A 17,805-nucleotide genomic window follows, 5' to 3' on the forward strand; every position below is an offset into this window, starting at 1 on the left:
CTCAGCTCTGGAAGGGTCTAGAGCCTCTATTTTTGCACTCAGGTTTAAGTCTCATGGCCCTCTATCAGAATCCAGAGTTTTGAGAAGATTGGAGAAACTTAATTTTTCGCCCGAAAAAAAAAAACGAAAGGGGTACCACTGTCGTTTTTTTTTCGGGTCGAATTTTTGAGTTTCGATATCTCAGCTCTGGAAGGGTCTAGAGCCTCCATTTTTGCACTCAGGATTAAGTCTCATGGCCCTCTATCAGAATCCAGAGTTTTGAGGAGATTGGAGAAACTTAATTTTTCTCCTGAAAAAAAAAACGAAAGGGGTACCACTGTCGTTTTTTTTTCGGGTCGAATTTTTGAGTTTCGATATCTCAGCTCTGGAAGGGTCTAGAGCCTCTATTTTTGCACTCAGGTTTAAGTCTCATGGCCCTCTATCAGAATCCAGAGTTTTGAGAAGATTGGAGAAACTTAATTTTTCGCCTGAAAAAAAAAACGAAAGGGGTACCACTGTCGTTTTTTTTTCGGGTCGAATTTTTGAGTTTCGATATCTCAGCTCTGGAAGGGTCTAGAGCCTCTATTTTTGCACTCAGGTTTAAGTCTCATGGCCCTCTATCAGAATCCAGAGTTTTGAGAAGATTTGAGAAACTTAATTTTTCGCCCGAAAAAAAAAAACGAAAGGGGTACCACTGTCGTTTTTTTTTCGGGTCGAATTTTTGAGTTTCGATATCTCAGCTCTGGAAGGGTCTAGAGCCTCCATTTTTGCACTCAGGATTAAGTCTCATGGCCCTCTATCAGAATCCAGAGTTTTGAGGAGATTGGAGAAACTTAATTTTTCGCCTGAAAAAAAAAACGAAAGGGGTACCACTGTCGTTTTTTTTTCGGGTCGAATTTTTGAGTTTCGATATCTCAGCTCTGGAAGGGTCTAGAGCCTCTATTTTTGCACTCAGGTTTAAGTCTCATGGCCCTCTATCAGAATCCAGAGTTTTGAGAAGATTGGAGAAACTTAATTTTTCGCCCGAAAAAAAAAAACAGGAAAGGGGTACCACTGTCAATTTTTTTTTTCGGGTCGAATTTTTTAGTTTCGATATCTCAGCTCTGGAAGGGTCTAGAGCCTCCATTTTTGCACTCAGGTTTAAGTCTCATGGCCCTCTATCAGAATCCAGAGTTTTGAGAAGATTGGAGAAACATAATTTTTCGCCCGAAAAAAAAAACGAAAGGGGTACCACTGTCGTTTTTTTTTTTTCGGGTCGAATTTTTGAGTTTCGATATCTCAGCTCTGGAAGGGTCTAGAGCCTCCATTTTTGCACTCAGGTCTAAGTCTCATGGCCCTCTATCAGAATCCAGAGTTTTTAGAAGATTGGAGAAACTTAATTTTTCACCCGAAAAAAAAAAAACGAAAGGGGTACCACTGTCGTTTTTTTTTTCGGGTCGAATTTTTGAGTTTCGATATCTCAGCTCTGGAAGGGTCTAGAGCCTCTATTTTTGCACTCAGGTTTAAGTCTCATGGCCCTCTATCAGAATCCAGAGTTTTTAGAAGATTGGAGAAACTTAATTTTTCGCCCGAAAAAAAAACACAAAAGGGGTACCACTGTCGTTTTTTTTTCGGGTCGAATTTTTGAGTTTCGATATCTCAGCTCTGGAAGGGTCTAGAGCCTCCATTTTTGCACTCAGATCTAAGTCTCATGGCCCTCTATCAGAATCCAGAGTTTTGAGAAGATTTGAGAAACTTAATTTTTCGCCCGGAAAAAAAAAACGAAAGGGGTACCACTGTCGTTTTTTTTTTTCGGGTCGAATTTTTGAGTTTCGATATCTCAGCTCTGGAAAAGTCTAAAGCCTCCATTTTTGCACTCAGGTTTAAGTCTCATGGCCCTCTATCAGAATCCAGAGTTTTGAGAAGATTGGAGAAACTTAATTTTTCGCCCGAAAAAAAAACACGAAAGGGGTACCACTGTCGTTTTTTTTTCGGGTCGAATTTTTGAGTTTCGATATCTCAGCTCTGGAAGGGTCTAGAGCCTCCATTTTTGCACTCAGGTCTAAGTCTCATGGCCCTCTATCAGAATCCAGAGTTTTTAGAAGATTGGAGAAACTTAATTTTTCGCCCGAAAAAAAAAAACGAAAGGGGTACCACTGTCGTTTTTTTTTTCGGGTCGAATTTTTGAGTTTCGATATCTCAGCTCTGGAATGGTCTAGAGCCTCTATTTTTGCACTCAGGTTTAAGTCTCATGGCCCTCTATCAGAATCCAGAGTTTTGAGAAGATTGGAGAAACGTAATTTTTCGCCCGAAAAAAAAAAAACGAAAGGGGTACCACTGTCGTTTTTTTTTTTCAGGTCGAATTTTTGAATTTCGATATCTCAGCTCTGGAAGGGTCTAGAGCATCCATTTTTGCACTCAGGTCTAAGTCTCATGGCCCTCTATCAGAATCCAGAGTTTTTAGAAGATTGGAGAAACTTAATTTTTCGCCCGAAAAAAAAAACACAAAAGGGGTACCACTGTCGTTTTTTTTTTCGGGTCGAATTTTTGAGTTTCGATATCTCAGCTCTGGAAGGGTCTAAAGCCTCTATTTTTGCACTCAGGTTTAAGTCTCATGGCCCTCTATCAGAATCCAGAGTTTTGAGAAGATTGGAGAAACTTAATTTTTCGCCTGAAAAAATAAACGAAAGGGGTACCACTGTCGTTTTTTTTTCGGGTCGAATTTTTGAGTTTCGATATCTCAGCTCTGGAAGGGTCTAGAGCCTCTATTTTTGCACTCAGGTTTAAGTCTCATGGCCCTCTATCAGAATCCAGAGTTTTGAGAAGATTGGAGAAACTTAATTTTTCGCCCGAAAAAAAAAAACGAAAGGGGTACCACTGTCGTTTTTTTTTCGGGTCGAATTTTTGAGTTTCGATATCTCAGCTCTGGAAGGGTCTAGAGCCTCCATTTTTGCACTCAGGATTAAGTCTCATGGCCCTCTATCAGAATCCAGAGTTTTGAGGAGATTGGAGAAACTTAATTTTTCTCCTGAAAAAAAAAATGAAAGGGGTACCACTGTCGTTTTTTTTTTCGGGTCGAATTTTTGAGTTTCGATATCTCAGCTCTGGAAGGGTCTAGAGCCTCTATTTTTGCACTCAGGTTTAAGTCTCATGGCCCTCTATCAGAATCCAGAGTTTTGAGGAGATTGGAGAAACTTAATTTTTCGCCTGAAAAAAAAAACGGAAGGGGTACCACTGTCGTTTTTTTTTTCGGGTCGAATTTTTGAGTTTCGATATCTCAGCTCTGGAAGGGTCTAGAGCCTCTATTTTTGCACTCAGATTTAAGTCTCATGGCCCTCTATTAGAATCCAGAGTTTTTAGAAGATTGGAGAAACTTAATTTTTCGCCCGAAAAAAAAACACAAAAGGGGTACCACTGTCGTTTTTTTTTTCGGGTCGAATTTTTGAGTTTCGATATCTCAGCTCTGGAAGGGTCTAGAGCCTCCATTTTTGCACTCAGATCTAAGTCTCATGGCCCTCTATCAGAATCCAGAGTTTTGAGAAGATTTGAGAAACTTAATTTTTCGCCCGGAAAAAAAAAACGAAAGGGGTACCACTGTCGTTTTTTTTTTCGGGTCGAATTTTTGAGTTTCGATATCTCAGCTCTGGAAGGGTCTAGAGCCTCCATTTTTGCACTCAGGATTAAGTCTCATGGCCCTCTATCAGAATCCAGAGTTTTGAGGAGATTGGTGAAACTTAATTTTTCGCCTGAAAAAAAAAAACGGAAGGGGTACCACTGTCGTTTTTTTTTTCGGGTCGAATTTTTGAGTTTCAATATCTCAGCTCTGGAAGGGTCTAGAGCCTCTATTTTTGCACTCAGGTTTAAGTCTCATGGCCCTCTATCAGAATCCAGAGTTTTGAGAAGATTGGAGAAACTTAATTTTTCGCCCGAAAAAAAAAAACACGAAAAGGGTACCACTGTCGTTTTTTTTTTTCGGGTCGAATTTTTGAGTTTCGATATCTCAGCTCTGGAAAAGTCTAAAGCCTCCATTTTTGCACTCAGGTTTAAGTCTCATGGCCCTCTATCAGAATCCAGAGTTTTGAGAAGATTGGAGAAACTTAATTTTTCGCCCGAAAAAAAAACACGAAAGGGGTACCACTGTCGTTTTTTTTTTCGGGTCGAATTTTTGAGTTTCGATATCTCAGCTCTGGAAGGGTCTAGAGCCTCTATTTTTGCACTCAGGTTTAAGTCTCATGGCCCTCTATCAGAATCCAGAGTTTTGAGAAGATTGGAGAAACTTAATTTTTCGCCTGAAAAAAAAAACGAAAGGGGTACCACTGTCGTTTTTTTTTCGGGTCGAATTTTTGAGTTTCGATATCTCAGCTCTGGAAGGGTCTAGAGCCTCTATTTTTGCACTCAGGTTTAAGTCTCATGGCCCTCTATCAGAATCCAGAGTTTTGAGAAGATTTGAGAAACTTAATTTTTCGCCCGAAAAAAAAAACGAAAGGGGTACCACTGTCGTTTTTTTTTCGGGTCGAATTTTTGAGTTTCGATATCTCAGCTCTGGAAGGGTCTAGAGCCTCCATTTTTGCACTCAGGATTAAGTCTCATGGCCCTCTATCAGAATCCAGAGTTTTGAGGAGATTGGAGAAACTTAATTTTTCGCCTGAAAAAAAAAACGGAAGGGGTACCACTGTCGTTTTTTTTTTCGGGTCGAATTTTTGAGTTTCGATATCTCAGCTCTGGAAGGGTCTAGAGCCTCCATTTTTGCACTCAGGATTAAGTCTCATGGCCCTCTATCAGAATCCAGAGTTTTGAGGAGATTGGTGAAACTTAATTTTTCGCCTGAAAAAAAAAACGGAAGGGGTACCACTGTCGTTTTTTTTTTCGGGTCGAATTTTTGAGTTTCAATATCTCAGCTCTGGAAGGGTCTAGAGCCTCTATTTTTGCACTCAGGTTTAAGTCTCATGGCCCTCTATCAGAATCCAGAGTTTTGAGAAGATTGGAGAAACTTAATTTTTCGCCCGAAAAAAAAAAACACGAAAGGGGTACCACTGTCGTTTTTTTTTTTCGGGTCGAATTTTTGAGTTTCGATATCTCAGCTCTGGAAAAGTCTAAAGCCTCCATTTTTGCACTCAGGTTTAAGTCTCATGGCCCTCTATCAGAATTCAGAGTTTTGAGAAGATTGGAGAAACTTAATTTTTCGCCCGAAAAAAAAACACGAAAGGGGTACCACTGTCGTTTTTTTTTCGGGTCGAATTTTTGAGTTTCGATATCTCAGCTCTGGAAGGGTCTAGAGCCTCCATTTTTGCACTCAGGATTAAGTCTCATGGCCCTCTATCAGAATCCAGAGTTTTGAGGAGATTGGAGAAACTTAATTTTTCTCCTGAAAAAAAAAATGAAAGGGGTACCACTGTCGTTTTTTTTTTCGGGTCGAATTTTTGAGTTTCGATATCTCAGCTCTGGAAGGGTCTAGAGCCTCTATTTTTGCACTCAGGTTTAAGTCTCATGGCCCTCTATCAGAATCCAGAGTTTTGAGAAGATTGGAGAAACTTAATTTTTCGCCTGAAAAAAAAAACGAAAGGGGTACCACTGTCGTTTTTTTTTCGGGTCGAATTTTTGAGTTTCGATATCTCAGCTCTGGAAGGGTCTAGAGCCTCTATTTTTGCACTCAGGTTTAAGTCTCATGGCCCTCTATCAGAATCCAGAGTTTTGAGAAGATTTGAGAAACTTAATTTTTCGCCCGAAAAAAAAAACGAAAGGGGTACCACTGTCGTTTTTTTTTCGGGTCGAATTTTTGAGTTTCGATATCTCAGCTCTGGAAGGGTCTAGAGCCTCCATTTTTGCACTCAGGATTAAGTCTCATGGCCCTCTATCAGAATCCAGAGTTTTGAGGAGATTGGAGAAACTTAATTTTTCGCCTGAAAAAAAAAACGGAAGGGGTACCACTGTCGTTTTTTTTTTTCGGGTCGAATTTTTGAGTTTCGATATCTCAGCTCTGGAAGGGTCTAGAGCCTCTATTTTTGCACTCAGATTTAAGTCTCATGGCCCTCTATCAGAATCCAGAGTTTTTAGAAGATTGGAGAAACTTAATTTTTCGCCCGAAAAAAAAACACAAAAGGGGTACCACTGTCGTTTTTTTTTCGGGTCGAATTTTTGAGTTTCGATATCTCAGCTCTGGAAGGGTCTAGAGCCTCCATTTTTGCACTCAGATCTAAGTCTCATGGCCCTCTATCAGAATCCAGAGTTTTGAGAAGATTTGAGAAACTTAATTTTTCGCCCGGAAAAAAAAAACGAAAGGGGTACCACTGTCGTTTTTTTTTTCGGGTCGAATTTTTGAGTTTCGATATCTCAGCTCTGGAAGGGTCTAGAGCCTCCATTTTTGCACTCAGGATTAAGTCTCATGGCCCTCTATCAGAATCCAGAGTTTTGAGGAGATTGGTGAAACTTAATTTTTCGCCTGAAAAAAAAAAACGGAAGGGGTACCACTGTCGTTTTTTTTTTTCGGGTCGAATTTTTGAGTTTCAATATCTCAGCTCTGGAAGGGTCTAGAGCCTCTATTTTTGCACTCAGGTTTAAGTCTCATGGCCCTCTATCAGAATCCAGAGTTTTGAGAAGATTGGAGAAACTTAATTTTTCGCCCGAAAAAAAAAAACACGAAAAGGGTACCACTGTCGTTTTTTTTTTTCGGGTCGAATTTTTGAGTTTCGATATCTCAGCTCTGGAAAAGTCTAAAGCCTCCATTTTTGCACTCAGGTTTAAGTCTCATGGCCCTCTATCAGAATCCAGAGTTTTGAGAAGATTGGAGAAACTTAATTTTTTGCCCGAAAAAAAAACACGAAAGGGGTACCACTGTCGTTTTTTTTTTCGGGTCGAATTTTTGAGTTTCGATATCTCAGCTCTGGAAGGGTCTAGAGCCTCTATTTTTGCACTCAGGTTTAAGTCTCATGGCCCTCTATCAGAATCCAGAGTTTTGAGAAGATTGGAGAAACTTAATTTTTCGCCTGAAAAAAAAAACGAAAGGGGTACCACTGTCGTTTTTTTTTCGGGTCGAATTTTTGAGTTTCGATATCTCAGCTCTGGAAGGGTCTAGAGCCTCTATTTTTGCACTCAGGTTTAAGTCTCATGGCCCTCTATCAGAATCCAGAGTTTTGAGAAGATTTGAGAAACTTAATTTTTCGCCCGAAAAAAAAAACGAAAGGGGTACCACTGTCGTTTTTTTTTCGGGTCGAATTTTTGAGTTTCGATATCTCAGCTCTGGAAGGGTCTAGAGCCTCCATTTTTGCACTCAGGATTAAGTCTCATGGCCCTCTATCAGAATCCAGAGTTTTGAGGAGATTGGAGAAACTTAATTTTTCGCCTGAAAAAAAAACGGAAGGGGTACCACTGTCGTTTTTTTTTTCGGGTCGAATTTTTGAGTTTCGATATCTCAGCTCTGGAAGGGTCTAGAGCCTCTATTTTTGCACTCAGGTTTAAGTCTCATGGCCCTCTATCAGAATCCAGAGTTTTTAGAAGATTGGAGAAACTTAATTTTTCGCCCGAAAAAAAAACACAAAAGGGGTACCACTGTCGTTTTTTTTTCGGGTCGAATTTTTGAGTTTCGATATCTCAGCTCTGGAAGGGTCTAGAGCCTCCATTTTTGCACTCAGATCTAAGTCTCATGGCCCTCTATCAGAATCCAGAGTTTTGAGAAGATTTGAGAAACTTAATTTTTCGCCCGGAAAAAAAAAACGAAAGGGGTACCACTGTCGTTTTTTTTTTCGGGTCGAATTTTTGAGTTTCGATATCTCAGCTCTGGAAGGGTCTAGAGCCTCCATTTTTGCACTCAGGTTTAAGTCTCATGGCCCTCTATCAGAATCCAGAGTTTTGAGAAGATTGGAGAAACTTAATTTTTCGCCCGAAAAAAAAAAACACGAAAGGGGTACCACTGTCGTTTTTTTTTTTCGGGTCGAATTTTTGAGTTTCGATATCTCAGCTCTGGAAAAGTCTAAAGCCTCCATTTTTGCACTCAGGTTTAAGTCTCATGGCCCTCTATCAGAATCCAGAGTTTTGAGAAGATTGGAGAAACTTAATTTTTCGCCCGAAAAAAAAAACACGAAAGGGGTACCACTGTCGTTTTTTTTTCGGGTCGAATTTTTGAGTTTCGATATCTCAGCTCTGGAAGGGTCTAGAGCCTCCATTTTTGCACTCAGGTCTAAGTCTCATGGCCCTCTATCAGAATCCAGAGTTTTTAGAAGATTGGAGAAACTTAATTTTTCGCCCGAAAAAAAAAACGAAAGGGGTACCACTGTCGTTTTTTTTTTCGGGTCGAATTTTTGAGTTTCGATATCTCAGCTCTGGAATGGTCTAGAGCCTCTATTTTTGCACTCAGGTTTAAGTCTCATGGCCCTCTATCAGAATCCAGAGTTTTGAGAAGATTGGAGAAACGTAATTTTTCGCCCGAAAAAAAAAAAACGAAAGGGGTACCACTGTCGTTTTTTTTTTTTCAGGTCGAATTTTTGAATTTCGATATCTCAGCTCTGGAATGGTCTAGAGCCTCTATTTTTGCACTCAGGTCTAAGTCTCATGGCCCTCTATCAGAATCCAGAGTTTTTAGAAGATTGGAGAAACTTAATTTTTCGCCCGAAAAAAAAAACACAAAAGGGGTACCACTGTCGTTTTTTTTTTCGGGTCGAATTTTTGAGTTTCGATATCTCAGCTCTGGAAGGGTCTAAAGCCTCTATTTTTGCACTCAGGTTTAAGTCTCATGGCCCTCTATCAGAATCCAGAGTTTTGAGAAGATTGGAGAAACTTAATTTTTCGCCTGAAAAAATAAACGAAAGGGGTACCACTGTCGTTTTTTTTTCGGGTCGAATTTTTGAGTTTCGATATCTCAGCTCTGGAAGGGTCTAGAGCCTCTATTTTTGCACTCAGGTTTAAGTCTCATGGCCCTCTATCAGAATCCAGAGTTTTGAGAAGATTGGAGAAACGTAATTTTTCGCCCGAAAAAAAAAAAAACGAAAGGGGTACCACTGTCGGTTTTTTTTCGGGTCGAATTTTTGAGTTTCAATATCTCAGCTCTGGAAGGGTCTAGAGCCTCCATTTTTGCACTCAGGATTAAGTCTCATGGCCCTCTATCAGAATCCAGAGTTTTGAGGAGATTGGAGAAACTTAATTTTTCGCCTGAAAAAAAAAACGGAAGGGGTACCACTGTCGTTTTTTTTTCGGGTCGAATTTTTGAGTTTCGATATCTCAGCTCTGGAAGGGTCTAGAGCCTCTATTTTTGCACTCAGGTTTAAGTCTCATGGCCCTCTATCAGAATCCAGAGTTTTGAGAAGATTGGAGAAACTTAATTTTTCGCCCGAAAAAAAAAAACACGAAAGGGGTACCACTGTCGTTTTTTTTTTCGGGTCGAATTTTTGAGTTTCGATATCTCAGCTCTGGAAAAGTCTAAAGCCTCCATTTTTGCACTCAGGTTTAAGTATCATGGCCCTCTATCAGAATCCAGAGTTTTGAGGAGATTGGAGAAACTTAATTTTTCGCCTGAAAAAAAAAACGAAAGGGGTACCACTGTCGTTTTTTTTTCGGGTCGAATTTTTGAGTTTCGATATCTCAGCTCTGGAAGGGTCTAGAGCCTCTATTTTTGCACTCAGGTTTAAGTCTCATGGCCCTCTATCAGAATCCAGAGTTTTGAGAAGATTGGAGAAACTTAATTTTTCGCCCGAAAAAAAAAAACAGGAAAGGGGTACCACTGTCGTTTTTTTTTTTCGGGTCGAATTTTTTAGTTTCGATATCTCAGCTCTGGAAGGGTCTAGAGCCTCCATTTTTGCACTCAGGTTTAAGTCTCATGGCCCTCTATCAGAATCCAGAGTTTTGAGAAGATTGGAGAAACATAATTTTTCGCCCGAAAAAAAAAAACGAAAGGGGTACCACTGTCGTTTTTTTTTTTCGGGTCGAATTTTTGAGTTTCAATATCTCAGCTCTGGAAGGGTCTAGAGCCTCCATTTTTGCACTCAGGTCTAAGTCTCATGGCCCTCTATCAGAATCCAGAGTTTTTAGAAGATTGGAGAAACTTAATTTTTCACCCGAAAAAAAAAAAACGAAAGGGGTACCACTGTCGTTTTTTTTTTCGGGTCGAATTTTTGAGTTTCGATATCTCAGCTCTGGAAGGGGCTAGAGCCTCCATTTTTGCACTCAGGTCTAAGTCTCATGGCCCTCTATCAGAATCCAGAGTTTTTAGAAGATTGGAGAAACTTAATTTTTCGCCCGAAAATAAAAAAAACGAAAGGATATACACATAGAGGGCCATGAGACTTAAACCTGAGTGCAAAAATAGAGGCTCTAGACCCTTCCAGAGCTGAGATATCGAAATTCAAAAATTCGACCTGAAAAAAAAAAAACGACAGTGGTACCCCTTTCGTTTTTTTTTTTTTCGGGCGAAAAATTACGTTTCTCCAATCTTCTCAAAACTCTGGATTCTGATAGAGGGCCATGAGACTTAAACCTGAGTGCAAAAATAGAGGCTCTAGACCCTTCCAGAGCTGAGATATCGAAACTCAAAAATTCGACCCGAAAAAAAAACGACAGTGGTACCCCTTTCGTTTTTTTTTAGGCGAAAAATTAAGTTTCTCCAATCTCCTCAAAACTCTGGATTCTGATAGAGGGCCATGATACTTAAACCTGAGTGCAAAAATGGAGGCTTTAGACTTTTCCAGAGCTGAGATATCGAAACTCAAAAATTCGACCCGAAAAAAAAAACGACAGTGGTACCCCTTTCGTGTTTTTTTTTTTTCGGGCGAAAAATTAAGTTTCTCCAATCTTCTCAAAACTCTGGATTCTGATAGAGGGCCATGAGACTTAAACCTGAGTGCAAAAATAGAGGCTCTAGACCCTTCCAGAGCTGAGATATCGAAACTCAAAAATTCGACCCGAAAAAAAAACGACAGTGGTACCCCTTTCGTTTTTTTTTTTCAGGCGAAAAATTAAGTTTCTCCAATCTGCTCAAAACTCTGGATTCTGATAGAGGGCCATGAGACTTAATCCTGAGTGCAAAAATGGAGGCTCTAGACCCTTCCAGAGCTGAGATATTGAAACTCAAAAATTCGACCCGAAAAAAAAACGACAGTGGTACCCCTTTCGTTTTTTTTTTTCAGGCGAAAAATTAAGTTTCTCCAATCTCCTCAAAACTCTGGATTCTGATAGAGGGCCATGATACTTAAACCTGAGTGCAAAAATGGAGGCTTTAGACTTTTCCAGAGCTGAGATATCGAAACTCAAAAATTCGACCCGAAAAAAAAAAACGACAGTGGTACCCCTTTCGTGTTTTTTTTTTTCGGGCGAAAAATTAAGTTTCTCCAATCTTCTCAAAACTCTGGATTCTGATAGAGGGCCATGAGACTTAAACCTGAGTGCAAAAATAGAGGCTCTAGACCCTTCCAGAGCTGAGATATCGAAACTCAAAAATTCGACCCGAAAAAAAAACGACAGTGGTACCCCTTTCGTTTTTTTTTTTCAGGCGAAAAATTAAGTTTCTCCAATCTGCTCAAAACTCTGGATTCTGATAGAGGGCCATGAGACTTAATCCTGAGTGCAAAAATGGAGGCTCTAGACCCTTCCAGAGCTGAGATATTGAAACTCAAAAATTCGACCCGAAAAAAAAACGACAGTGGTACCCCTTTCATTTTTTTTTAGGCGAAAAATTAAGTTTCTCCAATCTTCTCAAAACTCTGGATTCTGATAGAGGGCCATGAGACTTAAACCTGAGTGCAAAAATAGAGGCTCTAGACCCTTCCAGAGCTGAGATATTGAAACTCAAAAATTCGACCCGAAAAAAAAAACGACAGTGGTACCCCTTTCGTTTTTTTTTTCGGGCGAAAAATTAAGTTTCTCAAATCTTCTCAAAACTCTGGATTCTGATAGAGGGCCATGAGACTTAGATCTGAGTGCAAAAATGGAGGCTCTAGACCCTTCCAGAGCTGAGATATCGAAACTCAAAAATTCGACCCGAAAAAAAAACGACAGTGGTACCCCTTTCGTTTTTTTTTTTCGGGCGAAAAATTAAGTTTCTCAAATCTTCTCAAAACTCTGGATTCTGATAGAGGGCCATGAGACTTAAACCTGAGTGCAAAAATAGAGGCTCTAGACCCTTCCAGAGCTGAGATATCGAAACTCAAAAATTCGACCCGAAAAAAAAACGACAGTGGTACCCCTTTCGTTTTTTTTTTTCAGGCGAAAAATTAAGTTTCTCCAATCTCCTCAAAACTCTGGATTCTGATAGAGGGCCATGAGACTTAATCCTGAGTGCAAAAATGGAGGCTCTAGACCCTTCCAGAGCTGAGATATCGAAACTCAAAAATTCGACCCGAAAAAAAAACGACAGTGGTACCCCTTTCGTTTTTTTTTTTCGGGCGAAAAATTAAGTTTCTCAAATCTTCTCAAAACTCTGGATTCTGATAGAGGGCCATGAGACTTAAACCTGAGTGCAAAAATAGAGGCTCTAGACCCTTCCAGAGCTGAGATATCGAAACTCAAAAATTCGACCCGAAAAAAAAACGACAGTGGTACCCCTTTCGTTTTTTTTTTCAGGCGAAAAATTAAGTTTCTCCAATCTTCTCAAAACTCTGGATTCTGATAGAGGGCCATGAGACTTAAACCTGAGTGCAAAAATAGAGGCTCTAGACCCTTCCAGAGCTGAGATATCGAAACTCAAAAATTCGACCCGGAAAAAAAACGACAGTGGTACCCCTTCCGTTTTTTTTTTCAGGCGAAAAATTAAGTTTCTCCAATCTTCTCAAAACTCTGGATTCTGATAGAGGGCCATGAGACTTAGACCTGAGTGCAAAAATGGAGGCTCTAGACCCTTCCAGAGCTGAGATATCGAAACTCAAAAATTCGACCCGAAAAAAAACCACAGTGGTACCCCTTTCGTTTTTTTTTTTCGGGCGAAAAATTAAGTTTCTCCAATCTTCTCAAAACTCTGGATTCTGATAGAGGGCCATGAGACTTAGATCTGAGTGCAAAAATGGAGGCTCTAGACCCTTCCAGAGCTGAGATATCGAAACTCAAAAATTCGACCCGAAAAAAAAAACGACAGTGGTACCCCTTTCGTTTTTTTTTTTTCGGGCGAAAAATTAAGTTTCTCCAATCTTCTAAAAACTCTGGATTCTGATAGAGGGCCATGAGACTTAGACCTGAGTGCAAAAATGGAGGCTCTAGACCCTTCCAGAGCTGAGATATCGAAACTCAAAAATTCGACCCGAAAAAAAAAAACGACAGTGGTACCCCTTTCGTGTTTTTTTTTTCGGGCGAAAAATTAAGTTTCTCCAATCTTCTCAAAACTCTGGATTCTGATAGAGGGACATGAGACTTAGAACTGTGTGCAAAAATGGATGCTCTAGACCCTTCCAGAGCTGAGATATCGAAAATTTAAAAATTCGACCTGAAAAAAAAACGACAGTGGTACCCCTTTCGTTTTTTTTTTTTTCGGGCGAAAAATTTAGTTTCTCCAATCTTCTCAAAACTCTGGATTCTGATAGAGGGCCATGAGACTTAGACCTGAGTGCAAAAATGGATGCTCTAGACCCTTCCAGAGCTGAGATATCGAAACTCAAAAATTCGACCCGAAAAAAAAAAACGACAGTGGTACCCCTTTCGTTTTTTTTTTCGGGCGAAAAATTATGTTTCTCCAATCTTCTCAAAACTCTGGATTCTGATAGAGGGCCATGAGACTTAAACCTGAGTGCAAAAATGGAGGCTCTAGACCCTTCCAGAGCTGAGATATCGAAACTCAAAAATTCGACCCGAAAAAAAAACGACAGTGGTACCCCTTTCGTTTTTTTTTTTTCGGGCGAAAAATTAAGTTTCTCAAATCTTCTCAAAACTCTGGATTCTGATAGAGGGCCATGAGACTTAAACCTGAGTGCAAAAATAGAGGCTCTAGACCCTTCCAGAGCTGAGATATCGAAACTCAAAAATTCGACCCGAAAAAAAAACGACAGTGGTACCCCTTTCGTTTTTTTTTTTCAGGCGAAAAATTAAGTTTCTCCAATCTCCTCAAAACTCTGGATTCTGATAGAGGGCCATGAGACTTAAACCTGAGTGCAAAAATGGAGGCTCTAGACCCTTCCAGAGCTGAGATATCGAAACTCAAAAATTCGACCCGAAAAAAAAACGACAGTGGTACCCCTTTCGTTTTTTTTTTTCGGGCGAAAAATTAAGTTTCTCAAATCTTCTCAAAACTCTGGATTCTGATAGAGGGCCATGAGACTTAAACCTGAGTGCAAAAATAGAGGCTCTAGACCCTTCCAGAGCTGAGATATCGAAACTCAAAAATTCGACCCGAAAAAAAAACGACAGTGGTACCCCTTTCGTTTTTTTTTTCAGGCGAAAAATTAAGTTTCTCCAATCTTCTCAAAACTCTGGATTCTGATAGAGGGCCATGAGACTTAAACCTGAGTGCAAAAATAGAGGCTCTAGACCCTTCCAGAGCTGAGATATCGAAACTCAAAAATTCGACCCGAAAAAAAAACGACAGTGGTACCCCTTCCGTTTTTTTTTTCAGGCGAAACATTAAGTTTCTCCAATCTTCTCAAAACTCTGGATTCTGATAGAGGGCCATGAGACTTAGACCTGAGTGCAAAAATGGAGGCTCTAGACCCTTCCAGAGCTGAGATATCGAAACTCAAAAATTCGACCCGAAAAAAAACCACAGTGGTACCCCTTCCGTTTTTTTTTTTCAGGCGAAAAATTAAGTTTCTCCAATCTCCTCAAAACTCTGGATTCTGATAGAGGGCCATGAGACTTAATCCTGAGTGCAAAAATGGAGGCTCTAGACCCTTCCAGAGCTGAGATATCGAAAGTCAAAAATTCGACCCGAAAAAAAAACGACAGTGGTACCCCTTTCGTTTTTTTTTTTCGGGCGAAAAATTAAGTTTCTCAAATCTTCTCAAAACTCTGGATTCTGACCGTTATCATCTGCAAGTAAACAAAAATGTGAAACACACATGTGTAGTAAGTGTTCAGTTTATGGGCATGCATTTTGAATTTATTATTATTATTTTTTTTTTATAATGCCAACTACTGGCCTGGCCAGTAATTTTTTGCGGATCAGTGTGAACGTCTGCATGCAAAAAATGCAAAGGAAAATTTTTGTAATTTTTTTAGAACATCATTATGTAAACGAACCCTTAATTTTTTACTATTTTACTATTAAAATAAATAATTCCATTGTATATATATATATATATATATATATATAAATAAATAATAAAAAATAATTAGTAAATACATATTAATACAGTAACTATAGGTAAGCCACTTGTGGGTTGATTTCCATAAAAATTGTAACATTGTGTCTCTGTGGCACTTTCCACATTGCTTTATTAATTTGAGGGGCCCAAAATGAGTCTAATCAAATGACAAATTTTCTTATTTAGATGTACTTTCATGTTTATGCTTTGTAAAGCACATTGCGCACAGACTAAAAGTGTTCAAGTAAATGTGTTATTATTCATGTTTCAGAAAAGATAGGCCTGCAAAGACACGAGAAACACTTACAGTTGAATTACTGAATTAACGGCCCGATATACTCATAGCGAAGTTCTCTTTCTTTCCTCGTTTAGTTGGAAATATCTTTGCAGCTGTTTACCGTTAGCGAACATCCCGATGCGGTCCACGCTGCTGAGAGCGGCGTTTGGATCATAAATATGTAAATATGCACGTGGTTTCCTCACACTAACAAGCTAAACACACATTAAAAATGACAGCGGTGAGAAAACAGCTGTTAAGAAAGCATCAAGCATGGAGTTGAGGATGTTTGCACAAGCTTCAAGATTTCGCTTTAAGTAAATCGGGGCCTTTACTGCAAAGCTATTGTAGTTAAAAAGCAGAATTCCTATGCTAGACCATTCATGTTAAAAAGGTAGTTTGTGCCTTAAAAAGCCCATCTGGTGGGAAAGAGTCCCTCAGTCCTGAAGATCAAGCCGTCTGGATGGGGATAAGGTTACAGTATTGTTAAGAGTGACATGGGAACATTATTCCGAAATTGGCCCCCTCACCCAAAGTAAGTGATTAATAGGTGTTTGAGTATTTAATGTCAGTATAATTCAGATTTAATGGGTAAATTGCAGAAAAAGATGCTTTTTCATTGCTGTGATGATCTAATCAGCCTAATGGACTGGGTTGTAGCGAGAGCCAAGGGGTTTCTCAGAGATACACAATGTGAAAAGAACACACTAGCCTCGCAATTACCCGGTCAAAGAGCAATTCAGGAAGCTTTATTGGGGCAAATGCAGGGAACAGCAGAAGTGGATCTCTGGCACGCTCACAATGGACATGGTGACAGTAGGTTTCTACACATCCTGTGGTGCTTGATGAGCTGTAATTGAATGGACTGAAGGAGTGATACTAGATGCATGGAGTCCTGTGATGTATTTGATGGAACTAGGGAGGTATTGAGCCGAGATTACTGATGATAAATGATGTACCAATTATCAGGATTCAAAGGACATTCATCTCACAGATGGAATGTCTTCCATTTGATTCATACCATAACGAAATTTCCTTGGATTGACTAACCAGAAAAGCAGGTCAAATCATTAATACTTGATCTGTTTTTTTTTTTTAAATAGTACTTGGAAAAATATATTTCTAGAAGTGTGAATGCATCTGTAGCATCAATTCAGTAAAATGTTAATTATTAGATTTGTAAAGTTGAGTTGGGACCAATTTTCATCCACCAAATAAAGTAGTCACACCCCAAAAAGAATGGGTATTTTTCAATATACATGTATAACTTATAATGATTTTAGCTCAAATAAAGGGAATATAATTGTAATAATCGGTAATTTAAAATTACCCATAAATGGAATAAGTTCCAAATGGCCTGTATGGACAACTGAACACAACAAATTATAATCAGTTCTCCATAAAGGTGGAACGGGAGCTTCGTGCCCTGGATGTGCATCCCACAAATCTCCATCAAGATGCTATCCTATCAATATGGGCCAACATTTCTAAAGAATGCTTTCAGCACCTTGTTGAATCAATGCCACGTAGAATTAAGGCAGTTCTGAAGGCGAAAGGGGGTCAAACACAGTATTAGAAGAATGGTGTTCCTAATAATCCTTTTGGTGAGTGTGTCTATATATAAATTTGGAATATTCTTTAAAGCTTCTGTGTTTCTGTTCCTTTAGGTTGTATGTATCAGGGTCGGGACTGTCGGTTGGTCATTCACTATGAGCAAGGTTTCTCTGTCATAGCAGATGGAGACGTCAGCTCTCTGGCACAGACACTTTTCAGCTACCCGTTTGAAAAGCTGAAGATGTCTGCTGACGACGGCGTGCGGATCCTCTATCTGGATTTTGGTGGAAATGAGGGTGAAATTGTGAGTAAAATCTGAGGTTCATTCAGTAGCAACAAAATGAATCATCCATGCTGAGAGCAGGCTTGTGCACAATTCAGAATTGAATTGAGAATGACTCCTGAAAATCCAATTCAAATTCTTGAATTTAAATTGATGTCAAAAACAGGATCTAGAATTACAATTTGAATTTGAATGAAAGGAAGCAGAACTGCAATTCAATAAAAATTCAAAGAAATTCATATTCATATTTTAAGTGACGTGTTTAACAATGAAGGTTTACAGTATATGTCAGATATTGCATTACATATTCTAAAAATTATATTAGTTTGAAGTACTTGAACAGATCACATTAACAGCAAATGTTTTCCCCCAGCAATGAATGCTAAAAGTTCTAGTCACAGAACAAATAATTAAGTTTGATTTATTGTAATTGTAATTTTGTGGAACATGACTCCATTTCCCAAAATTACTTTAGTAAATATTTAGGGGAAAAAAATACAATTTGAGGTGGACAATTGTTTTTATAT

General features: G+C 39.2%; 1 protein-coding gene across 1 annotated transcript in view; it reads left to right on the forward strand.

Moving 5' to 3' along the window:
- Window positions 1-17,805, forward strand: part of sntb1 (syntrophin, basic 1) — a 64,281-nt gene that overhangs the window by 44,767 nt on the left and 1,709 nt on the right. Inside the window, exon 6 of the mRNA XM_089117572.1 lies at window positions 17,109-17,299. Within this exon, the coding sequence (XP_088973698.1) occupies window positions 17,109-17,299 (191 nt within the window). The remainder of the gene's footprint in view (window positions 1-17,108; window positions 17,300-17,805) is intronic.

Source organism: Pimephales promelas, chromosome 12 (genome assembly GCF_988280905.1).
Source record: "Pimephales promelas chromosome 12, fPimPro1.hap1.1, whole genome shotgun sequence".
Classification (NCBI taxonomy): Eukaryota; Metazoa; Chordata; class Actinopteri; order Cypriniformes; family Leuciscidae; genus Pimephales; species Pimephales promelas.